The sequence below is a fragment of the Thermothelomyces thermophilus genome, chromosome 2 (assembly GCF_000226095.1).
Source record: "Thermothelomyces thermophilus ATCC 42464 chromosome 2, complete sequence".
Taxonomy (NCBI): domain Eukaryota; kingdom Fungi; phylum Ascomycota; class Sordariomycetes; order Sordariales; family Chaetomiaceae; genus Thermothelomyces; species Thermothelomyces thermophilus.
In genome coordinates this window covers 4,474,410-4,498,555 of record NC_016473.1, presented here as the reverse complement: position 1 = coordinate 4,498,555, position 24,146 = coordinate 4,474,410, and the positions used below count along the sequence as shown (strand labels likewise).

Here is a 24,146-nt window from a genome sequence, read left to right as displayed (position 1 = left end):
AGGGCCCATCTAGGTAGTGAATCGCTCGACGTGATCCATATCTAGGTATTTTGCTTCTTCCGACGTAAACCTAATGTTATCTAGTGTACGGAATACTACCCAGAGAGTTTTGCTGCTTTGGGTTTTGGCCCGTCCCGAGAGCACAGAGTGGTTATCACGGACAACGGTGAAGCCGTCCACAAGAGACGGTATCCTACCTAAATATAGTTAACATACCCCTGCTCCTCTCCTCTAGAGATCGTCCCACTCATCGTCTGTCTCCATTCCCTCTTGCCGCTCCGCCTGCAACACTTTAACCACGTCGATGACGGCAGGCGGCGAGCGGTCCAAGAACCGCAACGCCTCGGTAGCCTTCCCCCCACACGCCCTCTCCAAGGCTAGAAAGGCAAAGTGTCCGCCCACGACTGGCCGCGCCATGAATCGGATGTTGCCGGGGAAGTTGCCATTTCCTTCGGTCTCGTACAAGTCCGTTAATGGGCGGTCTGTACGCGTGTGTGAGACAGAGAGAGAGAAAGAGCCCTGTCAGCCATCATTCCTTCTTCGGTCGGTCTTGAAAGGTAGAGGAAGAACATAAAAGGTGGGGGGGGGGGGGAAGGGAGGGAAGAAAAGAGACGCCGAAACGAGAACTTACCGACAACAGTCTCATTCACCCACCGCGCCACCGCCGTCAGGATCTCTGTCCTCGTCTTCTCTCCCGTGACGGCAGCAGCAAAGAACTCCCAGTCACTCTTTGTGTATAAGTGCCTCGAGTCGAGGGGTAGGCCATACTTTTGCAGCACGGCGTGGTACCAGTCGCTCTGCATCTGATATACCTCGTCGGGGATAAAAGGCTTTTCCTTCCCGTCGCCACCCCCGATCGGCTTCTGGCCATCTCCTCCGAGGCTGCGCGTCGTCGCGGACTCGCCGTTCTCGGTGACGTGGAAACACAGGAGGGAGTCGGCGTATAGGTTATAGATGGTCGTCCACGACCCGTACCACGTATACGCCAGCTTGGCATGCGTCCGGTCTCGCGAGATCCCATACTCCTGCCACTTGGCGATGTAGTCTTCCGCGATGTCCCTGTATCGCTTCGCGTCTTCGTCCTTGCCGACCAGATCGGCGATCTCGCTCATGGCTCTGATACCGATGATGCCCTTGAGCGCCAGGTTTGTCTGGTTGGCCAGCCACCCGGCAAAGTCGTCGGTGCAGAGCTGGTTGTGCGGGATCAGCGACTCGCGCACGAGGTAGGCCGTCCACTGCTCCCAGAGCTTGTACGAGCGCGCGAGCCACCTTCGGGCAGCTCTGTCGCCCGTGCTGCCGCTGCCGCTGCCGTCTGCCATGTCAAGGTCGCTGTGGAGATCGATACCGTAATTGTCGACGACTGAGTTGTGCCGGCCGGAGGACGACGGGGGCGGTGCTGCTGCTGCGCCGACGCCGTCGCGTGCTCTGAGGAACGCAGGCTCCGTGTCGTAACGCAGGGCGTTGGCGAAGGCGAGGGCCATGATGAGCATGTTGCCGCACTCCTCGACCGGCATGTACTCGTCTCTCCCGTCTGGGTGGCCCGTCGCGTTCGGGAAGTGGGTGCCGAGGTCGTGCATGCTATAGTCGTTCGGATACTGGCCGCTGAGCTGGTGCTCCAGCAGCGGCTCCAGGAGGTATGCCAGCCACTTCGGGTTGGTGTACAGGAAGAATGGGAAGGCCGGGAAGATGACATCTACGGTTTGGAAGTTGCCGTTGGAGGAGATCTCCTTCAGAAACAGGATCGGGCTCTCCGGAGTTCCGGAGAACTGAGTGGCGCCCAGGACCTGGCGGGCCGAGAGCGCGGCAATGTCCTGGTAGTCCTGCGAGCCCGAGTTGTACGCATCGCGCGCCAGCGAGTTCGAATAGTTCCTGGCAAGGGCCGCGGCGGTGTGGAAGTCGTCGTAGTGGAACGTGACGAGCTCGTCTGCGTGCGAGATGTACGACTTCCAGAGCGGTTTCATGTGCTTCAGCCCGCTGGCCCTCGCGAACTGCACCACAGGGTCCTGGACCAGCGCGAACGTAAAGGTGACGCTCCCCTTCTTCCAGTGGCACCCAGTCCCGGGCTTGCCGGCGCCGGCGAGTCCGAAAGACTTGGAGAAGGCAAACACGGGCTCCTCGTCCATGACACGACGGAACCGGCCGTCGACTTCGTCCCTCAAGACCCCGTTCTCGGCGAACTGTTTGCGCAAAACCGCAGACGTGCCGCTCTGGTGGTGAGCGTCGGCCGGACCCGTGAAGTACAGCGTCCCCCACTCGGCGCGGTCAGCAAACTCGGTGAAGAGTTGCTGACCGGCGCGCGCGACCTTCCACGTCTTCAGCTCGGTGCCCCAGCCGCCGCTGCTCTCTGAGCGGTTGTGTCTGTGGAAATCCCACGTCACCACGTTGCCCCTGTTCCCCGTGACCCACTCGCCATTGAGGTCGGTGTAGACGCTGACGTCGAGACAACCCTCGGCGAGGACGGTCAGGTAGGCGGCGGGGATCGACTGCCTGAATGTGGATGACGGCGTGATGGGCGAGAGGAAAGACAGCGTCAGCCGTACGTAATCCCCCGGCGAGCTTCCCGACACCCGGTACGTCAGGTTCGTCGTCGACGCATCAAAAGTGGCGCCCAGATACTCCGGGTATCCGACGTCGTAGCGTCCGTAGCCGCGCGGCAGGGAATCCTGCGGTCGTCCGAGGAGCGGATAGACCTTGCCTGTCTCTGGGACAGAGGCCATGACCGAGAAGCCAACCTGTCAACCCTGCAAAGTTAGCGCAGCTGGATCCCAGAGGCCGGCACAGACGGGGTTGTTGCCCACATGAGCCCCAGTGTAGAACATGGGCCAATGCTCCCAGGGCGCCCCTCGAGCGTGGTTCAGCCAAGTGCTCAAGTACGGGTTCCGAACGATGAGCGGCAACACGTTGGGAGTTAGCGTCGATGCGCCGGCCACAGCGGCCACAGCGGCCACGGCGGCCAACGCCAGCGAGTCGGGTCGCATTTTGCGTTAGCTGCTTGACGGGCTGCAATAGAACCGAGGCGACGCAACACGATTTCGCTCAACAGCTTCCCATTGCTCTATCCAAGATGGCGCCGAAGAGGCGATATAACGATAACTTGACGAGCAACAACCGCCAACACCGAGAGAGAAAATAAATAAGGAAAAATCGGGCCCAGATTTGAATGGCAAAATAGAGATAACGGGAGTGAGTGCCTGTTCAAGTACCAAGTAGTAGTAGTACACCAACTCGCCGCTTCAGTGCAAGCCCTTAGATATAAAGCAATGGAAGAAGCACCGAGCGATGAAAGGGGAAAAAAACAGAGAACGTTCCGTCTATTGCCTAGAAATATCGTAAGGGTAGGTATGTATGTAGTAGGTTAAATAGGAATTGGGCTGGGCAGGGCTGATCCGTACCTGAGTAGGTGTCGGGTCGGTCGGTTGTGATGACGCCGTTTGGGGCGATCCTCCGACTTACTATGTATTCTCCTGTCACAGAGCCCTGGATCCTCTGCTCTCCATCCAATCATCGAGTTCAGGGGATCCATTCAGAGGGCTGTTCACACGCTACCCCGCATCTTGGACCGCATGGTGGCACGCGCTGGGGCGCCCGCTGCGGGGTTAGTACGAGTACTACACTAAAGCGTCGAGACTGAGCTTGGGGAAATGGAAGCAGAAGAGCCCGAGGAGCTGGAACAAAACCCCAGATGGCCTAGCACAACTACACATTGTCCTACCTGTCACTAGTACTCGTAAACCTCGCAATTCCCTTGCTCCCGTGTATTTCGTACATATATGCCGTCGCACAAAGCGCCAGACGCTCCGCGATCCATCGAAACAGCCCCGACTGACAACCCTGGGCTATGTCTGTGCCCTACACCGAGATCCCAAAAAAGACGTTGCTCATCTCTAACAGCTCCACCCGTAACAATGTGACATTACTCTTTCTCCGTGGGTGACGCATCGTAAAGGAAGAGATCGTACTGTGGAGATGTCAAAAGTAGAGTGAAGGAAGGCCGCTCCCACACACCCAGAAAGAAGAAGATGTGGGAATTGCCCTTCTAGTGTGCGTGATAGGCGCGGCGCTCAAGTGCCGCGGAACAAAAACTGTAGGTCCTCCGGGCTCAGCGAGTCCATCGCCGCATCGTCGGCATTGATCGTGGAGTTGATCATGTTCGTTTTCTTCTCTTGGAGCAGAACCATACGGCTCTCGACCGAGTCCTCGATGCAAAGTCGGGTAATGGTACACGGTCGAGTCTGGCCGATGCGGTGGCAGCGGTCGGCAGACTGCCATTCACTAATTTCACCACAAATGTCAGTACAGAACGTCAGGGTACACGATAGTAATGAACGTACGCTGCTGGGTTCCACCAGGGATCGACGATGAAGACATGAGATGCCTCGGTGAGGTTAAGCGCCACTCCGCCTGCCTTTAGCGAGACCAGGAAGACTTCGACTTCGACGTTGGTCATGAAATGCTTGATCGATGCCTGCCGCTGAGCAGGAGTCATGCTACCGTCAAGCATGACGGTGGTGATACCAGCACGGCGCAGCCGCCACTCAATGAGCTGCAACATCGTGGTGAACTGGGAAAAGATGATGGACTTGTGCGACGCATTGTCTGAGCGGAGCTTGTGCAATTCGTGCACCAACAGCTCGATCTTGGAGGATGACGTCCAGTTCTCCATCTTGATCCGGTTGATGATGGAGGATTTCTTGACCAGAGCTTCATCCTGTTCCATCTCGGGCTGCTCGAGGTCAATGGACAGAGGGATGTGACAGCGCGGACAGTTTGGATCGGTTGTCGAGTTCAGGTAGCTCTTGACGCAGGTACGGCAAAAGTCATGCTTGCACTGGGACCGAATCGCATCCTCAGCAGGCTCGTCACAGATGCAACACACGAGGATATTCTGGCCACCCTCGCTGTTCTTCTTCAATATCAGATCCGGATGGTCGGCCACCTGGCGCATCTGCATGATGAGACCGAAAATGTTGGCGTAGTTGTTGAGTAGGACACCGCTAGCGACGTAAGTATCAAACTTGCGTTGGCCGTTGGTCATGATGCTGTTGGCAAAGTCGTTTTCCTCCTCGCCGAAAAACTGACGCTCAACGTTTATTTCCTTGGCAGGGAGCTCCATCGAGTCGGTGTGATCCTTCTTCAGCCGGCGCAGCATGATACGGTCTGTCAAGATGCGCAGCTTTGCGAAGGCCTCAGCACCACGGCCGCGGTTACCGAACTTTTGAATCGGGTTGAGAAGTTCCTGATTGAAGACGGAGACATGCTGCATGCCGCCATGCCCGCAGGCTGTGCATCTGCTGTCATCGTCCATTTGCCACTCAAGCGAAGAGCATGGGCAAACCTTGCAGAGATAGCAGGCAAATGGACGGATGTTGAGGAAGCGGATCAAAGAGAAGAATTCGCCGATGCGGTTCTGCAGCGGGGTGCCGGACAAGCACCACCGGTAGGTGACCTTGAGGGCAAAGCACGCTTTGGCCGTCATCGTCGTCCGCGTTTTGATGCAGTGAGCCTCGTCGAGGATCACGCGGTGGAACTCAGTCTGATGAATGACTGACTGTTCCTTGAAGATGCCAGCCTTGCGCTTGAAGCCCTTCTCCTGCTTGCGATACATCGACTCCAAACTGTTGTAGGACATGATGATCACGTCGTACTTTTTGATATCCTTGACCGTGAGGTTCTTCGACTTGGCATTGGTCCCATGGAGGACCAGAGTCTTGAGTGTGCCGTCAGTGTAGGACTCAATTTCAGTCATCCACTGCATCAAGGCAACCGGTGGCACTAACACCAATGAGGGTTTCTTCGCCGGAAAGTCGGACATAATGAGGGAAACGGCCTGGATGGTCTTGCCGAGACCCATCTCGTCTCCAAGCAATCCACCCTTCCACTGGGTCTTTTCCATTGCCATCATCCAAGCCAGACCTTCGAGCTGGAACGGCTTAAGTTGACGGGAGATGGACTTAGGCTGCTCTGCTTTGCCCGCTTTCAGGATAGGCATGTCCTCCAGCTCCTTCCACATGTTTCTCAATTCCGGGTGATATGTCTCAAGACGAACGCGGTCACTCTTGACCCGGCGCTGACTGCGGTAGGCGCGATAGGCGCGGCGGCTGTTCATAGCCCTTTCAAGAGCACTTCGGGCGGCGGCGATGACCGAATCCTCACCGGCATCATCGACATCATTAACACCTGAACCGCCGGCCTCTGCACCCTGGGCGATGCTGTCTATGTCGGAAAGAGAACTAGCATCGGACAGCAGGTCTTGAGCTTCATAAGCGTCGTCGTTACTGTTCGACCAAGGATCATCTTCTTCATCCTCGGATGCTGGTGCTATCGCTGCTCTTCCTTTTCTGCTCGTTGATCGTCTTGCTCTGAAGGAGCGTGTGGTTGGGCCTCTGGGCTCGACAGAATCGTCGCTATCGTCCTCGGCTGCCGAGAGCTCCGTCAACTCACTACTATCATCTCCAGAGTCGGAGACGATGACAGCCCGCCTCTTGCTCGCGGTTTTACCAGAACTAGTGGCTCTCGCGGCCGCAACACGACCCGCGCCCGTGACACGTCGCGAACCCGCAGAACTGAGTCCTTTATCACTGTCCATTGATGCCGTGGATTGCGCACCGGAAACAGAAGCAGGCGCCGCCAGTCCCCGCAAACTCCGACGAAGAACGGGGCCAGAACTATCAGAGCGCTGGGCTATGTTTGCAGCCGCATTTTCTTCTGCCTGCAGTTTGCGAGCGAGAATCGCATCCGGCGAGCTGTCCGAAAACTCTTCTTCTTCGCTGTCTTCGACAGCTCTCTTCCGCTTGCTGCCCATGGAGAAGATGCTCTGGCGGAGGTGTTGATTCGTAGACACTTTTGCCGCGGGGAGATGCACCTCAATTCTGGTAAGTCGCTTGCCGGATGATGGTTGCAGGCTGTCTTTTGGAGTTGCCGTCTCAGAGTTGCTTGTAAGAGGGGTCACAGAGCCACTACGACTTGCCAAGGAAGGCGTAGCAGAGGTGAAAACGCTTGACGAGTCGGAGACGGCGCTTGATGCGCTGCGCGGGTTTGTCGACAGCTTCGCCGAGCTCGTCATGTTGAGCTGTGGTGGTGGGACTGATGATTTGAGTCAAAGACGTGTGCACAAGATGGGAATCAACAAAACACTAAATGCTGTGAGAAAATTGCCGTCGGCTGGTTCCTGCTGAGATGTCCTTGGCGCAACCGACTAATGGTCGGTCATATCTACCTTAGGAATGAATGCAGAACCGCGAGGCCCATGGCGAAAATGTTAAGAGTTAAGGAAAGGCAGTTGCTTACCGGCAATCTCCTCGGCAGCTGCCGACCTCCTTGTTCGGACCATGACGTATCAGTATTCTATTGGTCTGATGCACAAGCAATCCTAGAGATCGAATAGGAAAGAAGGGAATGTCGTCGAGCGCTATGTTCAAGTGACGAGGCTCTCAACAGGGAGGGAAGGCTGCGGATCGGGCGCATTAAGCATGCATGAAAGCCCGACCGGCCAGGCTGAAGTTCAAGTCAGGGCAATTGAGCTGAAAAGAACAACCTTGGGGTGACAGAAATTTGTGAAAGCGGGTTCAATACAGATGACAAAACACATGTACGATGAGGTATGGAGTAGAGAAAATAAAATATCGCCACCTCGTTGTTGGTTGCCGGTCTCCTCGGGGACCCCGAAGGGAGAGGGATCGCGTTATTTCAAACGCGAAGGCACGTGACCTACGGAGCAATTTTAAGTGCTAGCTTACTTGAATGCCCAGGCAGCAGCACCCACTGATAGCAGCTGGTTGGACGGGACGCGCGAGAAGGCTGGCGCTGATGCAAGGGGGCATCTGCTTTGTCAGTTGGATTTCTCTAGCCTTGTTGCTTCTCTTTGTCTTGGTTTTCTGCTTTCTGAAATCGGTTAATTAATATGTCTCCAGCTCTTCAGTCCCCCGAGTCTTCTGGCTTGTCCTTCCTGGAAGTTTGGCCGTATGTCCACCTAATGCGGTTAGCGCACATTTCCAGACCTTGAAGCGGTTCCCTCCCAGTCCCCTGCCGACGCTGGTCAGGTGCTTTGGCGTTGCGATTTTAATTGAATTTGCCCCTCTTCGCGTCGGAGCGTGTCGGTCATCAGCAACTCCCGCAACTTTCCTGCATTCCTCTATTTCCTTTCCCAGGCCGCTTATCTCATTGATTCTTCGCTGATTGAAGCCGGATTGGTCATCGCACGAGAAGCCCATAATGTGAGCTATCACCAAGATTTTTCTGCCATCTACCGGGCCGTTTCACTTACAGAATTCAGGTCTCGACAAAACCGGCAACAGCGGCGGATAATGGGCCCGTTAGTGTCCCATCATGCGCCAGGCATGACGGTGTTTTGACTGACTTCTTTGTACGGAGCACAGGCAATCGGCCCTTACTGACTTCTTGGCGGTGTGTTTAATATGATCACGGAGAGCCTCTGGGTTTGTTGAAGACTCACTGACATGCTGCCAGTCACACAACATTTCAGCTCACCAGATTCGTCTTGACGCTGAAGCGCGTCGCAGAGCGGCGCAGAACGGACAGAATGAACAGAATAATGACAATCAGACCAACGGCCGCGACTCGGAAGACTCCCCTGATACCACCCCAGCCGTCTCCGCTGGCCCTGCATCGGCCGCGAGAGGGAGACGGGCAAGAGCAAGAGCAGCAGCAGGCCCAAATTATGAGGAGGCGCGGAACAAGGAGAAGAAGGCCATCGAGAAAATCAAGGCCAGCAAAAAGTTTCAGAAGCGGAAACGTGATGCGGAATCGGATGACGAAGATGATCTCGTGCAGGCCCTTCAACGGAGCTCTGCGCCACTTCCAGGCCAGCAGGAGAATTGCGAGAATTGCGGGAAACGATTCACTGTTACTCCCTACAGCCGAAACGGGCCCAAAGGGGGATTGCTCTGTAGCCCGTGCAGCAAGGAGCTCGATAAGAAGGATGAGGCAGCGAGGAAAAAGAAGCCAAAGCGAGCCACGGGCGGAGCGGTTGGTGTTCGCCGGCAGCTGCAGAGTAGCATCCTGGACGGAACATACTCACTTGGTGCCAAGAGCTTGATGACTCTTTGCATCGAGACGCTCGCAAAGAATATCGATCTTGCCGAAGATCTGGGAGATTTGCCATCGGACATCATTGATAAGATTGCTCGAAGGCTCTCTAAACTTCGCCTGCTTGACTCAAGAACGTTAAGTCTGTTCCTGCAGCCCGCGGCAGAGGAAGTCAATATATACGATGGGGCCAAGCTCAACTCCGACGATTACATCCGTATCTTCCAAGTTGTTCGGGGCCTGAAGAAGCTCAGGGTAAGAAGCATTCACAGCCACTATACTCGTTGACGACTCCCTTGGGGAGGAGTGCATTGGGAATATCCCCTCTTGTGGATCTTTCTGTGAAGCTGAGGAGTGATGAGCTGACATCACGGCAGGTCCGTAACGCGATTCATTTCAAAGACGATGTCATGGACTACCTCATTTCGCGCAATATTGAGCTCGAAGACCTCTACCTCCACGGCGCGAACCTGATCTCGGAATCAAGATGGACGGAGTATCTCCAAAAGAAGGGCCGCTTCCTCCGCTCGCTGCGCGTCTACTTCACCGACAAGCATTTTGGCGACAGCGTCCTCGCCCTGTTGCCCACGACCTGCCCCTCTCTCAACCGGCTCAAGGTCTGCCACAACCAAGAAGTGACGGGCGCGGGCGTCGCGGCGATTGCACAAATTCCCACCCTCCGCCACCTCAGCCTCGATCTACGCAACGAACTCCACTCGGACGTCTACGTCGACCTTATCAGCAAGATCGGCGCCCACCTGCAAACGCTCTCCCTCACGCGGGTGCACGACGCCGACAACACGGTGCTCGACGCGCTGCACGCGCACTGCCGCTCGCTCTCCAAGCTGCGCATCACCGAGAGCGAGGCCATGACGGACGCCGGGTTCGTCCGCCTCTTCCGAGACTGGGCGAACCCGGGCTTGGAGTTCCTCGACCTGCAAAAGTGCCGCCAGCTCGACTCGGCGCGCCCGCGCGAGAACCCGGACGGCATCGGCCTGTGCTCTGACGGCTTCCGCGCTCTGATGGCGCACTCGGGAAAGACGCTCCGCGAGCTGAACGTCCACGCGTGCAGGCATATTGAGAGGGTCGCGTTCGAGGATGTGTTCGGCGTCAAGAACGGCCGGCCTGGTGGTGGCAGCGCCCAGATGTACGAGGCCCTGGCGAAGCTGGAGATCAGCTTCTGCGAGGAGGTCACAGATTATGTCGTGGGCTCCATCTTCCGGAGCTGTCCGAATCTGAGGGAGCTGAACGTGTTTGGGTGCATGAAGGTCAGGGACGTGAGGGTGCCGAGGGGAAAGATCCTGGTGGGCGTGCCTAATGCGAGGGGCATGGTCATTGAGGGTGATGACGATGACGATGATGGGGATGCATGGGGGATGTATTAGTCTTAATCTCGGGGTATGATGTTGCCACTTGTTCGGGCTCGGGAAGGGATGATCAACACGTCAGCGAGGGATAGGCCTGTTCTTCTGGGAAGTTGCTAAGCTCGCCACCCGAGGAGAGTTGGTGTTTACATTGTGGTCAAGCAAGGGAGTTAGACAATTGTAGCTTATGGGCTTGGCTGTACTGGGCATATGCTTCAAAGCTTGAGGGTTCGGCAATGGGGCAATGGGGCAACGGGGGTCCTCTGTGACCGAGTCATGACGAGGGCCTGTAAAGTGTGGGCATGTCTTTTGCTCTAATTTTACATACACTTCTTGGCGCTAATAATCCCGAGTCTATCTACTTGGACCTAGGTTGTCGGCATCACGACATCGAGAAAGCGGGGATGTGATCCCGAGCACTTCGCGCCAAGAGGAGGAGAAGTTGAGTCATATCCCATTGCTCCTTTGCCATGTACCAATCCATGCCGAACATCACGTCGACTTACCGCCGAGTTCGCCCTGCGTCTCGCCTGTCAAGTTGTGATGCCTGGAATGCCAAGACAAAGAGTACCGAGGGTAACGGGATAGTGATCCGACCGAGAATGGATGGCATCGCGTGGAGAGACCAAGAATCAAATGTCAGTATTTCTTAGCATCATGCCTGCAGCCGAAGGGTTACGCCAATGTCCCCAACGAGGAAGCATTTGCGATTTTATCAGAGAAGGGTTCCGTGGCTCTCCTTCGCTGACGTTGAGCGTGAGCGCCCAGATCTGATGTCCGGGTTCTGCCAACAGAACCGGGGCATGGCTCTTGGCCGTCCATCGTCATCCAAGACAGAGGCTTGCTCTCGACGGGCTTGGCTTCGGAGCTCAGACACAATCCCACGCCCACAAAGCTTGGCTTGGTATTCTCTAAAACCCGGGGGAATGGAGTTTCTGGGATCGCCGCAGCCATTGACCGGGGCCGGTAGCGGCGAGGTTCGAGAACGTGGCGGCTGGAGTGTGGAGCACACAGGGCATGGACAAGCCCAGCTGAGCGGTTCTTGGCCATCCGGAGGTTGTGTGTGGAGTCTGGGGAAGCTCAGAATGCATCACAACATTAGCGCGCTTGAGGGGTAATCCGTGGGGTGAGCGGCATGTACACTACACTAGACGTGTCAACGGCGCGCTCGCGTACACTAGTCCACCGGTCGTCGATCAGAGCCGGGATCGCAGATGGTTCCTGCAGCGAGTTTTTGTCGAGGTGCAGGCCGGCTGCCACATTGTGCTCCCGACATTCTCCGGCTCGGCCGATGTTCGGAACCATCATTTCAAGTGTACGGCGCGGGAGACGGCGAGTGTCCGGGGGCCATAGCCGAGAGACCGATGACCGGCCCGGGCTAATGTGGGGAATGGCGTCAGAAACGGAGGAGCATGTGCAAAGACCGCCCGCGACAATGGCTGTGGACTCCGGACTGTGCCATCATCCTGCGACACGCCCAGCCTTGCCAGAACCCCAATGTTCATCAACTGCGCTTCCTGACGCGACATCTGACAGACCGAGATGCATGCACATGCCGAGGGTCGCAGGCGGGAGGAGCGAGCGGAGATCAAACGCCGGCAAGCACTCCGTACTAGTACTGGTTCAAAGCCATGCGGCTCTATCCACCACGCTGGCTCGAGCAACATGCAAGACGGCGGGGGATAGGCAGGGGCTTGTGATGGGCGTCGACACGAGGGCCCCTTTGTTTGCTGTTGGAAATTCCTTCTTCCGTTCAGCTTGCAAGCAACCCTCGTGGTTGAACGAGAGGCCTGTGGAGGCATTGAGTCAGGGATGAACTTCAGACGGTTTCCAGCGCCGACCTGGGGCATGGGTGGCCCCTGAGATCCAGAACAGACGACCTGTCCGATACGGCATCATGAAAGCTCAGACATTCAGATTGTGTGGTCCAGCCAATTGCTAGGCAGCAATCGATGTGCAGCGGGGCCTCTCTTCGTTTGGGGCAGCGGAGGCCGCCCGACGAGACAAGGGGGCATGTCAGACGCAGGTTGTGACTTGATCCATTCTGGCAAAGCTGCGAGCCATGTTTTTCTCGAAGTCTTCGCTTCCCCCAGGTGGTGACCGGGGTTCTTCCGATGGGGACTGAAATTTGGCGTGCGGTTCTTGGGGGATGCAGACGGCGTCAGACCCGTGTGAGACAATCGGGAGAAGTCGGGGGGAGGATTGGCTGGTGGATCCATGTTGCACTGGATACGGAATATTAACCTCGTGCTTTCCCCCGGTCATGCCCCTGAGCATCCACTTTCAATGGTCGGACCCACCAATGCCCAACGCTCCACTTAGTTAGCGCTGTGGGACCCGGAAATGTATTGCATGTGGGCCTACTTTTGTAATCCGGAGTATCGAGGCATTCACCAGTTATTCACGGGACAAATCCTTGGGGTGGTACCTGAATTTCTCGCTCGTATGGTGTGTAAAGCCCGCAAACGGCGGAAAGCCGACATTCGCTTCCATCTAAAATGACTGGATTGATGCCGTGGTGCGTAGCATTTCACCCGTTCCGAGCATGATAGGGAATTTTCTGGCGGCAAGAACCGACAAACAGTTAGAAAGCCTGCGCCGTATCCCGAGGCAAGTTCAGGGTTTGATACAACAGCTTTGGTCGACTTGTTACACTGTACGGTCTGATTAAGTTACTCATTAGGTAATTCTCAAGGGCGGTAAGACCCTTGCGACATGGCGCGTGCCTGTTTGCTTCTGGCTATAAGCCGGGGAACCAAAAGGCCTGACAACCGATTCCGAAAGGCTTCGACGGATCGGGACGATACTCCTTCGCCCGAACAGGCAATTTGCTGTCCATTGTCTGACGTGTGATTGGACTGATGGCGGCTAGAGACACCACTGTTTGATTGGCAAGTATAGTAGTGTACTGTACATGTACCTTCTCCATACCCCAGGATATCCCGAAGAGGTTACTTGGAAGCCCCGTGACCAACGCCAACTTACATACCTTCGTGAGAGAAAACAGACCGCGACGTAAGCGCTGAAACGTGTTGAATGGGGGTATCGGGCGGTACCAGAAACGAACCTGGAAACTAGCCGTGACCGTAACCGCTGAACAGGGTCTGAACGCAAGTACTCAAGCACGGAGGTATGTTCATGTAGGTAGGAAGGTAGTTTTGTACTGTACATTCGTGTCGACCTCCTTGGAAGGAGCGAATCACAAATGAAAAAAACTACTCGTACACGCTACTTGTACGTTCACAGTACACTACTACACCACGGAGAAAGGTACCTACTATGCACTAACCCGTACATACCGTTACTTTGGTAACTCAGGTTGTGGAGTACTCCGTAGTGTACGTACGAGCACTCTGGCGACTCGGTATGTACAGTACTGTACGGAATAGTTACTGGTATCCTAGTGTACCTTCGAACCTTGCAGGTCGCGGTGGGGCTCGAGTTCTGACACAGGGCAGCGCCCGGGACAAACTGATGCTGCACAAGGGCACTCCGGTCAACGTCAGCGATCCAAGACTTGTTCACTCAACAATTGCACTCCCAACAAAAAGCCTTCCAAATTGTGACCAGCAGTCAGCCAGGATCGAATCTTGCCGCTGCCCGATTTTGACGGCCGTCAGCTTGTATAAGGTACATGCATTGTGCCCTCGGTGTCTGGCCTTTCTGCGCAGAATAAACCGTAGAAATTGAGCGCTCTTGCCGGGAATCCACTCGGGGGTCCCACCCGGATGTCATCTCGGTGACTCCCCACCAGGCCCGGCTTGGGGTGTAAGTGCCTTCCCAAAGTAGGAGTTTCGCGAATCCTCAATTGCCCCAGGCCTTTCTTGGTACTGTACCTGTACCCGCTCAACTTGACGGGGACCCTGGCTTGCTCAGACTTTTGGTGATTGAATCTTCCCACTTTTTTTTTTTTACCAAGTAGGCCCCCTTTGCGGCCCAATTGCCTTTCTGAAAGAGGCGTGCACCGGCGAAGCTCCAACGACGCCGCTTGACCCTTGAAACGCGTGACGGAACCTTCAGACGGGGCCGCCGTCGCATCGCCCGTCGCCCATCGCCAGCACTCCCTCCTCCTTCCCGTCCTTTTCGTTTTCTCCTGGCTGGGCATGGGCAAGCGGCCAGCAAGATGGGCGCTGCTCGCGTCGCGGGCTGCGGACGTTCAAAAAGTCTTAAGCAGGCTCGCCCTCAGCAACAAGCGTGTGGGCAAGACTCTGCAGCTCTCGCTTTTACTGACCAAAGCTCTGGTGGCCCGGACGACTGCCGCTACCGCACCTGCGCCCCAAAGCCGAAGTGCTGGGTCCAGATATCGTAATTCTAATAATACTGCCGCTAAACTCACGCCGCAGGGGGGCCTCTTCATGCACCTGGTGCAGCCCTGCCTCGAGCTCGCCCCGTGGATTTACAGTCTCGTTTTCCTCGCTCGGCTGCCCTTCTTCTTCTCTTTCCCAACTCTCGCACATGCCATGGCGTCGTCTCCGCACAGCACCAGCACAACCAGCTCCGACCTCTCAACACCTCGGTCGATCTCCCCCTCTTCCGCGGCGTCGGCCCGCTCGTCGCACTCGTCTATATCTAGCTCCAAGCGCATGTCCATCTCGTCCAGCCGCAGAATCTCGGCAGCCAACCCCATGTCCTCGGTCGACATTGCCGCCATCGAGGAGGCCATGAGAATGGCCAACCTCGATACTCTCCGCGGGTACAACCAGAACCGCTACGCCGAGGTGCACCAGTTTGCTACCACCGAGTACATCAGCGAGAACAAGGCGCTCGGCTACCAGGTGCTCTCGGAGCCAATGTGGAATAAGGGTGAGTGAGTCAGCTGCCGCGGTCAAGGTCCTTGCTTGCAACTTGCTTCCGCCACCCTCTTCCTTCCCCGTCCCCGTCCCTACTCTCTCCGCTCCTTGATGAGCGGCCCTACCTCTCCCCCGTCCCGTCAACATGTCTCCATGAGGAGGTCACATGAGTGACCTCTTTTGTTGGGACGAGCCGGAACATCATCACTACCGCCCCTCCGTAAACCCCTTCCCTTTCCCCCAAACCCAAAAGCAACCCGCCACCTTCGTTCTCCACCACCAGTTAGTTACCCAACACAACTCGGCCGCCACCTGCACCCCGTCAAAAGACACAAAGCAAGACCCTCTGAGGGCCATTGCGCCAATGTCGTCCACCTCGCGGGCCATTCCCCGTCTGCGTGCCATCGCCGCTAACTGTTCTTCGCCGCCTCAAGGCCTGTCTTTCACGCCGGAGCAGCGCGTCGCCAAAAACCTCACGGGCCTGATCCCGCACGTCATGGAGGACGGCAGCAGGCAGTGCGAGCGCGCCCTCAAGATGATCCGCACGCGGCAGACCAACATCGACAAGTACCTGTACCTGTCTACCATTAAGAGCCAAAACGTAGACCTCTTCTACCGCCTGCTCGTCGACAACGCCAAGGAGCTGATGCCGCTCGTGTACACGCCCACCATTGGCGACGTCTGCCTGCAGTACTCGACCCTGTACACGCGCCCCGAGGCGCTCTACATCTCTATCAAGCAGCGCAAGTCAATCAAGACCATTCTCAGGAATTGGCCGTATCCCAACCCCGAGATCTGCGTCGTCACGGACGGCTCCCGCATTCTCGGCCTGGGTGATCTCGGCGTGAATGGCGTGGGCATTCCGGTAAGTGGCCTCGGCAACGCCCCCGCCCCCGCCCCCTTCCCTTTCTGATGGAGCAGCTGCTGGCGGGTCCCGGTATGTCGGTCGGCTAATTAATCTAACGTGCACCGGCCTAGATTGGCAAACTAGCCCTGTACACGGCGGCTGCCGGTATCCACCCGGCTAAGACGCTACCGATCGTGCTCGACTGCGGCACCGCCAACGAGGCCAACCTCAAGGACCCACTCTACCTCGGCCTGCGCTCCAAGCGCGTCTCCGTTGCCGAACAGCAGGACTTCATGGACGAGTTCATGCAGGCCGCCGCTGAGGTCTACCCCGACATGGTGGTGCAGTTTGAGGACTTTGAGAGCGAGAAGGCCTTCAATTACCTCGACCGCTACCGCAATAACTACAAGTGCTTCAATGACGACATCCAGGGTACCGGTGCCGTGGTTCTTGGCGGGTAAGTGTTCACCCAGCAGCAGCCCCACACTTCCCGCGATGAGACCCAGAACAACAACCACCCCCCCCCCCCTTTCTTCCCCCGGGTCCTCCCCCTCCTGCTCCTCCGGCCCCCAATGTCTGACACTTGTTCGTTCTCGCCGCAGTTACATTGGAGCCGTGAACCTGTCCGGCGTTCCCATCGAGGAGCAGCGCCTGGTATTCATGGGCGCTGGTTCTGCCGGCGTCGGTGTTGCCAAGCAGCTGGTCGAGTACTACACCAAGCGCGGTCTCTCGGAGCAGGCCGCCAAGGACAAGTTCTGGCTCGTTGACACCAAGGGCCTCGTAACCAAGGACCGTGGCGACAAGCTTGCCGAGCACAAAAAGTACTTTGCCCGGTCCGACAACAATGGTCACCAGTTCCGCACCCTCGAAGAGGTGATCGAGTACGTCAAGCCCACAGCCCTGGTCGGTCTGACTGCCACCCATGGCGTCTTCACCGAGTCCGTCGTCCGCGCTCTCAAGGCCTCGGTCGATGCCGGCGGCCTCGGCCGCAGGCCCATCCTGTTCCCTCTCAGCAATCCTCTCACCAAGGCCGAGTGCACCTTTGAGCAAGCCGTGGCATGGACCGACGGCACCGTCATCTTCGCCTCCGGCTCGCCCTTCTCCGCCTTCACCGTCAAGACGACGGACCACTCCGTCACCTACTATCCCAACCAGGGTAACAACGTCTACGTCTTCCCCGGTATCGGTCTCGGCGCCATTCTCTCCAAGGCGAGCCGCGTGACGGACAACATGATTTACACGTCGGCTGCCGCCCTGGCCGGCTCGCTCAACGCCGAGGAGATCCACAAGGGCCTCATCTACCCGCGGATCGAGCGCGTCCGCGAGGCTAGCCTGATTGTTGCGCGCGAGGTCATGAAGGCCGCGCGGCGCGATGGCGTAAGCCAGCTCCCTGATGAGCAATGGCTTGAGTGGGAAGAGTGGGGAGATCCGGCCCTTGACAAGTACATCAAGGCTCGGATCTATGACCCCCAGCTTTAAAAAAAAAAAAAAAAATCGCCCGGGAGCATGAGGGTGGCACTGGTCCACTTCCTCTTGATCAGGGCGTCATGTCTTCGTCTCCATCTTGCCTTTGCCCAGATTCGAATACTTTTGCTTCACTTGGGAACGGCTAGAGGCGGATTCGTCTTGGACCGATTGAAGACGACCTCTTCTTTCCCTTTCATTGATGATTCTCCAATATTTATTATTTGACTCTGACTGGAGGCGGGACGGTACTTTCACTCATCACATCGCGGACCAGGATGGAATTGGATGTTACACCAAGGGCCGGGGGGGGGGGGGGAATACCAGGACACACGGGTGCGCGCGGGATATGCTTGCGGCCATTGTAGCTGCTCACGGGGGCATGTTCTTGTGCATAGACAAGAGGAATGAGAGCTGGGAAGAGGGGATTAGAGGAATAACAGCGCTCATATAGGTGTGTCGTAATGGAAGGTTAGATACACTCTCTCACACAGGCCTCTTTCAGGGCAAAAGGGGGGAAGGGGCGTGTGCCCAAGTCGAAGCTGGCTTTTGAATAGATGGGGTTGGCATCTCGCTGAAGATTCGCTTGTCCGATCCGTAGCAGTAATGCTGTTTTTACGTGCTACCTGTTCGCGTTGCCACGAACACTGTTTTATGTGCCTTGTTTCTAATGCACCAACCAAATCTGCACTTGAATGTTTCACGAGTGGCCGTATATGCGCATGCATCCGTCTGAGTATGATCTCGTCACAAGCAGACACGGTGCATTGACATAAATGGACCCTGCGCCTCGAGTCCCCCCCGGACGTCGACGCATCTCTCTCCACTGAGCGGCCTGGAAGTGCCTGTCGCATCACAGGGCAACGCAGACCCTATAGTAAAAAAAGATCAAGGATATATCGGAGAGACTCGGGGCTGACTTTTGGGGGTTCTGCAATAACACATTTGATTATTATGGCACAGTCGCCATGTGGCTCTCTGCCTGCGTGCCCGCCTATTCGTCTCCGCAACCCATATCCCAAACCCCTCCCAACCATTCACTCGACGAGCGGACATGATAAATGCTTTTGCTGAAGAACCCAGACCTGGACCGCCCACTAGCAGACCCTATGCTCCAGCCTCAGCCTCGGACTCCGTCCCAAACTGCCTGGCTATCCAATAGCTACTTCGCCTCCGTCAACTTCTGATCCGCCTTCTCCAACTTCCCCTTCGCCGCCTCGTCCGCCATCATCAACGCCCACCACTCCTTCAACGTCCTTACGTATCCCACATAACCTTTCCAATCCTCCACCGGAGGCCCCCGTATTTGCGGGCAGTCCTCCTCAGCCTGCTGCTGCTGCTGCTGCTGCTGCTGCTGCCGAGCATGCTCCCAAACGGCCCACGCGCTCTCGTTTCCCGTCCTCAATCCCCACCCCTTCTTGCTGAGTGCTTTCACAAGGAACTTGGAGAGAAGTACGACATCGCCCGGGCCGACAATCGGCAACGAGTCCTTGTGCGGGCGGTACAGCTGCACCTCAACTACGGTGCTGGGTGCCGCAGAGGGATCAGTGACGTGAAATGACATGACATATTCACGGGGCCCGCCCTTGGCGCGAACAGGTTTGGTCGGCTGGGACGTAACGACGGCGATGACGTTGGGGGTCTTGTCGAGGTGGGCGCGGAGGGACCTGAGGGGGATACACTCGGGCAGTTCAGTGCGCAAGCGCTTGTTCAGGTCGGCCCTGAGTGCCGTGGCGCTGGTAGAGGAGGTAGCGGTAGTTTTGGAGGCAGAGGTGGAGGATCCCACGCCGCGTCTGGAGGGTGAGGCTAAGGCGGCTCGTGCAAGGCTAATGCTGGGGTCTTCTTTCTCCTTTTCATCCTCGGGGGTGCTGTTGGTGGCATTTGACCGGAGGCTATTGGATCGCGCCCGGGTGATCCGACTGCTCGTCCGGACTGGCTCAGTAGCCTTCTTGTGGCGTTTGGCTGCTATAGCCTGGCGGGCTAGGTGAACGCTGACATCGGGAGAGGAAGATCGAGTACCGCCGCGGTCTCGAGATTCCGGTGTCTCTGTCTCCAGAAACTGTTGTTGCTCCTGGCTGAGCTGCTCCAAGATCAATGCTTCGTCGTCGAAATCTTCTGCCGAAGCCTCAGACTGCTGAACTGTTTCGACTTGCTGTGCTCGCTGCGCAGATCCCTCGGCTTCATTGACATCTTCCCCTTTTACATCTTCAGCCCGAGCCAAGGCCACTTCTGGTTGGTCCGAAGAGGGAGACCCGTCTGGCGCAACCACCCTTGGTGGCCGGGGCGGAGTGCTCGCATCCGTAACGCCGTCTTGTTGAAGCGCAGACGGGCTCTCCACGCCTGACGGCTCAGTACCGCCTTTGTCATCCGTGGTCTCGTTCTTGACGACAGGATTTTCGTCAGCCTCGCATAAGTGTTCTGCTGGTGGAGGAACCGCATCATCAACTGGAATCTGAGCCAACGGCTTTCGTGGTCCTCCCAGTGCCTCTTGGGACGCAATGTCTACCTGAGACTCGGAACCTGCAATCGAGTGCGAACCGTCCAGCGAGCTTCCTCCTTCCCCCTGCTTCTCAGCCTTCGCCTCAGGGACATCAACTTGACGATTAGACTCGTCTTCCACCGATACATGGGCCGACTCGGCTCGAGCGAGCGTTTGTTCACCCGGGGTGGATGTACCCTGTTGTTCAAGTTCCGTTACAGTCGGAGCATCTGGGAGCGGTTCATCGGCAGAAGCTGTGGTGACGACCTCCGTGATGGTTTCACTGACGACCAGATCCGAAGCAACGGTCGATGCGTTGACCCTATCGTCCTTCTGAGGACTCATAGCCATCCTCTCCGGTGACGCCGACTCTACTTGTTCCGAACCCGCATCAAGCATGTCGACGTCTTCTTCAGAAACTGTGACCTCCTCGACTTCGAAGGTGGACATATCAGTGTCCACAGCGTTCGCGTGCCTTGAATCATCATCATCCACGCTCATGTGTTCATCTTCGCTTGCTCCGAATTCCGCGGCCATCTCGATCTGGCTGGTGAAGGAGAGTGCATCTGCATCGGGCAAACTAGCATCATCGTTGTGTGGCTTGGGTGACGAGTGGGCAGGCGCGTCCTGGTCCATTTCCTCTACGCTCAGCACCTCGTCCCGAATCTCGGTATTCTCCGGCTCCAGCTCCATACCACCGTCGTTGGAGGCTTCATCAGACTCCGCATCTTCATCTGTCGTGCCTCCCTCAGTTCCCTCGGTCTCTCTTCTGGGAGCTTCACTCGTTCCTTCAGGTTCACTGGCGGAACCCGTGTCGCCCTGTTCCTCAGCACCGGCAGACCTTGGGCGGGGCTGCGAGATAAAGAGGCCTTCCGAAGAACTCTCGCTTGACGCTGGTTGAGAAACCGGCTGAGAAGCAACGGAGCCGGATGGGCTTTCACTTGGTTCAGTCTCAAAGTCACGATGGGGTAGCTCGGAGGCGCCGCTGGTCGCGCCGAACGAGCCGTAGTTTTGGTTGGCGGATAATGAGGATCCAGCTTCAGCGCCCGTCTCCATTGGTTCCGCTTTCCGCTGCTGGTTGACGCTTTGAGTATGGCGCATCGCAAAGTCGATGACATCTGTCTGGTTGAAGATAGAATTGTGCCCTTGTTCCTTCCCTGAGTCGTCAGTTTCCACTGTCTCCAAGACGGCAGGGGATTCTGAACGCTCGGAGGCGGGAGATTGACGGTGTTCAGAAGTAGGAACGTCGTGGCGTGGCGGACTGGGAGACTCATGGGGTGGTGAGCTGGGAGACTCATGGGGTGGTGAGCTGGGAGACTCATGGGGTGGTGAGCTGGGAGACTCATGGGGTGGTGAGCTGGGAGACCCGTAGCGTGCCGAACTCGGCGACTTGTGGTGTTCTAGGCTCGACGATTCAGCACGATTTAAACTGGGGCTCGACTCGGATGTGACTGAAGGCTCCGACGCATGCACCGTCTGAGGAACCGGCGCCGGTTCCGCTGCTGGAGGGGCAGGCTGATCCTCATCCTCGGAGTCTGAGAGAAGGCTGATGACAACGGGCTCTCCTCTCGGCACTGGTGCAGCAGGCCTCCCTGGTTGGTGGCCTTCCGCATCGTCATCTTGTCCAGAGCCCTCCTCGCTCTCGTAGTCTTCCTCATCATCCCACTCCTCTCCTTCACCATCCTCGTCATACACCTCGTCGTTACCGTAGCCTTCTTCTGACTCGAGCTCAACCTCTTCGTCTTCGTCTGACAGACCCTCATCGTCATCTGAGGGCACATCATAGTTCCGCTGGTCATAGTCGCCCTCTTCGATCTGCTCGCCATAGGCATCCTCATCTGACTTTTCCTCTTCGTCCTCTTCTTCATTCTCTTCCTCGTCCTCGTCCTCATCCTCTTCCTCGTCCTCTTCCTCTTCTTCGTCGAGGCTTCCTTCATCGTCGCTACGCATGTTCTCGTTTTCAACAGAGGGTTGACGTTCGTGCGGCGGTGCCTTGGCGGAGGGACTTCTCTCACGCACTTCAGATGCATCCCCCTTGCCATAACTGGCAAAACCCTCCGGCACACTACCGAGGTCAAGATCATCTGCATGAAGCGATTGCTGTCTAGCTATCACACTCGCTCCTTTACTAAGAGCATCCGTCCCAAAGTGCCCGCCCTCGGCGAGGTCGATGGGGAAAGGTTGGGTTGACACCTCCCACTGGCTATCGCCAAAATGCTCAACCCCGGCTGGCTCTGGAGGCATGCTTTGGCCGTCAAAAGCCATACGTTTATCTCCACCCGCTGCATTGGCGGGGCTATGGGCGTTGTCAAGAAGCGCCGCCGGGTATTGCTCTTGATCTTGGTGAACTGGTTCGGGGCACGGTTCTGGGGCGAATTCAGGATCATGCAGGGATGGGGAATGCGCGGTTTGTGGTACATGCGAAAAGCCGAACCTAACCTGGTCTGCAAGGCTTAAGCTTGACTCCACTCGGGCAGGCACATCGACGCCAAACGAGGAGAAGTTAGACGCAAACGACCTAGGGCCAAGGAAGGAACTTGGAGCCGTCTCATCATTGCTGGCTGACAGCGAGGTCGGCTGGGTGGCCGTCTCGGGCGACTGCCTCCGGGTCTGTCCCTTTCCGATCGGTGAGCTGGGAAGTTTCCGGTGTGTTTCCTCCGGAGGTGTTTGGTTCGAAGCAGGGCCGGGTCCCTGATCAGACGCGGCAACAGTCTGGTTCTGCACCACAGGCGTGGGCTCCTCGCTCGGATCACGCGCTATAGGTGGGCGTTCTATCTGGTGCACCGGGTTCGGTTCCGGTGTTCGCCCTTCTTGAGCACGAACGGCTGTTCCTAGAGGAGCCGGAACCGGCGTCTGCGGGGGTGTAGGAGTCTTCTCCTGTTGCTGGACGGTCGTTGAAGTTGCTCCTTGGGCGGCTGGCGCCATCTCAACCTCGGCAGTTTGGCAAGCCTCATCCACTGTCTGGGGCTTAGGCGATGGGCGAAGAGCTACGCTTTCGGGTGTATCTTCATCCATCGCATCCGACACTAGTGACGTCGGCTCAGGGCTTGGTGATTGGCTGCTGTATCGCCATGTGTTGCTGTTGCGCCCGAATCGGGCTCGCTTTCGGCCCCTGCCCTTGACCCCCCCATCCTCTTCGAAGATGTCGAAACCGCCCTCAAACAGAGCACCATATGACAGCCGAGCTCGCTTGACAAAGGCTGGCGAAGGATATTCGTCCGCTGTAATTTCCGATAACTTGCGACCAGTGGTCGGGACCCTGGGGAGAATTGGTTCTGGGTCGGGTGTGGCCGGCCGCGGCGGTTGCACAGGGCGATCTGGTTTGTCCGCCACGGGATGGTCGACGTTGATGTGCTTCGTATCGCCTGATTCGCCGAATTTAACCTGGAACACAAATGGTGTCAGAGGAGAGCGGGCAACATTATTCTACGATCCTGACCTGGAGAGCTAGCTTCTGGCTGAACTGGATCTGCCATTCCACCCTCGCGCCGGGGATGCGCCCAGGTGCTGGATCCGGGCTCCATTCCGCACCAGCCAGGCTGAAGAGCAGTTCATCGCCCGCCCCGATTCCGCAGTTAGAAGCCGCCTTCGCACTCGGTCCTTGAAGTTCAATCCGTATTTGCCCCTTTGCGCGGCGGAGGCGCACGTCGCGCTCTGCGAGCAGGAACGCGAACTTCTGCGTGACCGAATTATATGGCCATGTGATAGTTACCACCCCTCTGACGACGCGTGAAGGGTAGTCGGGCAGATCAGGGCTCAGCTGCGCAATCGGTGTGGAGGTTTGCGACGCCAAAGAGGCGGCGATGTCGCCATCGACCGACGCCATGTTTTGGAAAAGAGGCAGAGGGACAGCAACGCTACGTCTTCAAGTTGGCGCCGCCCAAAGCCCTGCGTAGGTTCCTCATTTGTCGATCGCAGCTGATGAAGTAGCTAGATAAAACACCGGAGGGTTGAGGTCAGAATCTCAAAACGCAAACAACAGGAAGGCGTTGTCAGTGCCCGGTTCCAAGACCTGTTTGCGTTGGGTTTGGAAGGTGTGAGCCAGACACAGCTCCGGCCAGAGAAAGCGCGGCAACTTCCCACACGCATGACGGCAGCGACGCGATGGGACTGGAGCTCTCACTGCTGCTACCCGTGTTACCATTCAGCCAAAAGCG

General features: G+C 57.0%; 6 protein-coding genes across 6 annotated transcripts; 3 read left to right on the top strand and 3 right to left on the bottom strand.

Annotated features, from left to right (window-relative positions):
• Nucleotides 1-10: 10 nt before the first annotated feature.
• MYCTH_2302442 (uncharacterized protein) lies at nt 11-3,310 on the bottom strand. The gene is made up of 3 exons (XM_003662123.1): nt 2,799-3,310; nt 632-2,732; nt 11-482 (listed from the first exon to the last, which is right to left on the bottom strand). Exons 1-3 carry the CDS (start codon nt 2,976-2,978, stop codon nt 232-234), a joined length of 2,532 nt encoding a protein of 843 aa, XP_003662171.1. The 5' UTR covers nt 2,979-3,310; the 3' UTR covers nt 11-231.
• Nucleotides 3,311-3,891: 581 nt separating this feature from the next.
• Nucleotides 3,892-7,246, bottom strand: MYCTH_2302441 (uncharacterized protein). The gene is made up of 2 exons (XM_003662122.1): nt 4,332-7,246; nt 3,892-4,272 (listed from the first exon to the last, which is right to left on the bottom strand). Exons 1-2 carry the CDS (start codon nt 7,061-7,063, stop codon nt 4,062-4,064), a joined length of 2,943 nt encoding a protein of 980 aa, XP_003662170.1. The 5' UTR covers nt 7,064-7,246; the 3' UTR covers nt 3,892-4,061.
• Nucleotides 7,247-7,860: 614 nt separating this feature from the next.
• On the top strand, nt 7,861-10,685 carry MYCTH_2302439 (uncharacterized protein). Its single transcript, XM_003662121.1, has 5 exons — nt 7,861-8,213; nt 8,273-8,311; nt 8,376-8,403; nt 8,467-9,300; nt 9,423-10,685. Coding segments are annotated over exons 1-5 (1,911 nt in total). The 5' UTR covers nt 7,861-8,211; the 3' UTR covers nt 10,431-10,685.
• Nucleotides 10,686-14,660: 3,975 nt separating this feature from the next.
• MYCTH_2302437 (uncharacterized protein) lies at nt 14,661-15,221 on the top strand (the record flags this gene model as incomplete). The annotated part of the gene is made up of 1 exon (XM_003662120.1): nt 14,661-15,221. A coding segment is annotated over exon 1 (452 nt), but the record flags the coding sequence as incomplete, so codon positions are not given.
• Nucleotide 15,222: 1 nt separating this feature from the next.
• MYCTH_2302433 (uncharacterized protein) lies at nt 15,223-17,741 on the top strand. Its single transcript, XM_003662119.1, has 3 exons — nt 15,223-16,064; nt 16,178-16,503; nt 16,649-17,741. The coding sequence occupies exons 1-3, from the start codon at nt 15,564-15,566 to the stop codon at nt 17,523-17,525; spliced, it is 1,704 nt and encodes a 567-aa protein (XP_003662167.1). The 5' UTR covers nt 15,223-15,563; the 3' UTR covers nt 17,526-17,741.
• Nucleotides 17,742-18,393: 652 nt separating this feature from the next.
• On the bottom strand, nt 18,394-24,047 carry MYCTH_2302431 (uncharacterized protein). The gene is made up of 2 exons (XM_003662118.1): nt 23,429-24,047; nt 18,394-23,373 (listed from the first exon to the last, which is right to left on the bottom strand). The coding sequence occupies exons 1-2, from the start codon at nt 23,813-23,815 to the stop codon at nt 18,673-18,675; spliced, it is 5,088 nt and encodes a 1,695-aa protein (XP_003662166.1). The 5' UTR covers nt 23,816-24,047; the 3' UTR covers nt 18,394-18,672.
• Nucleotides 24,048-24,146: the final 99 nt, after the last annotated feature.

Coding starts and splice junctions, on each gene's coding strand:
- MYCTH_2302431 (XM_003662118.1), bottom strand. CDS start 23,815: ATGGCGTCGGTCGATGGCGACATCGCCGCCTCTTTGGCGTCGCAAACC. Junction 23,374..23,428: donor GCCAGAAGCTAGCTCTCCAG/GTCAGGATCGTA, acceptor TTTGTGTTCCAG/GTTAAATTCGGCGAATCAGG.
- MYCTH_2302439 (XM_003662121.1), top strand. Junction 8,312..8,375: donor CAGCGGCGGATAATGGGCCC/GTTAGTGTCCCA, acceptor TACGGAGCACAG/GCAATCGGCCCTTACTGACT. Junction 9,301..9,422: donor GGGGCCTGAAGAAGCTCAGG/GTAAGAAGCATT, acceptor ACATCACGGCAG/GTCCGTAACGCGATTCATTT.
- MYCTH_2302442 (XM_003662123.1), bottom strand. CDS start 2,978: ATGCGACCCGACTCGCTGGCGTTGGCCGCCGTGGCCGCTGTGGCCGCT. Junction 2,733..2,798: donor TGTTCTACACTGGGGCTCAT/GTGGGCAACAAC, acceptor CAGGGTTGACAG/GTTGGCTTCTCGGTCATGGC. Junction 483..631: donor GGTGAATGAGACTGTTGTCG/GTAAGTTCTCGT, acceptor ACACGCGTACAG/ACCGCCCATTAACGGACTTG.
- MYCTH_2302441 (XM_003662122.1), bottom strand. CDS start 7,063: ATGACGAGCTCGGCGAAGCTGTCGACAAACCCGCGCAGCGCATCAAGC. Junction 4,273..4,331: donor CCCTGGTGGAACCCAGCAGC/GTACGTTCATTA, acceptor TGGTGAAATTAG/TGAATGGCAGTCTGCCGACC.
- MYCTH_2302433 (XM_003662119.1), top strand. CDS start 15,564: ATGTCGTCCACCTCGCGGGCCATTCCCCGTCTGCGTGCCATCGCCGCT. Junction 16,065..16,177: donor TGAATGGCGTGGGCATTCCG/GTAAGTGGCCTC, acceptor GCACCGGCCTAG/ATTGGCAAACTAGCCCTGTA. Junction 16,504..16,648: donor GGTGCCGTGGTTCTTGGCGG/GTAAGTGTTCAC, acceptor TTCTCGCCGCAG/TTACATTGGAGCCGTGAACC.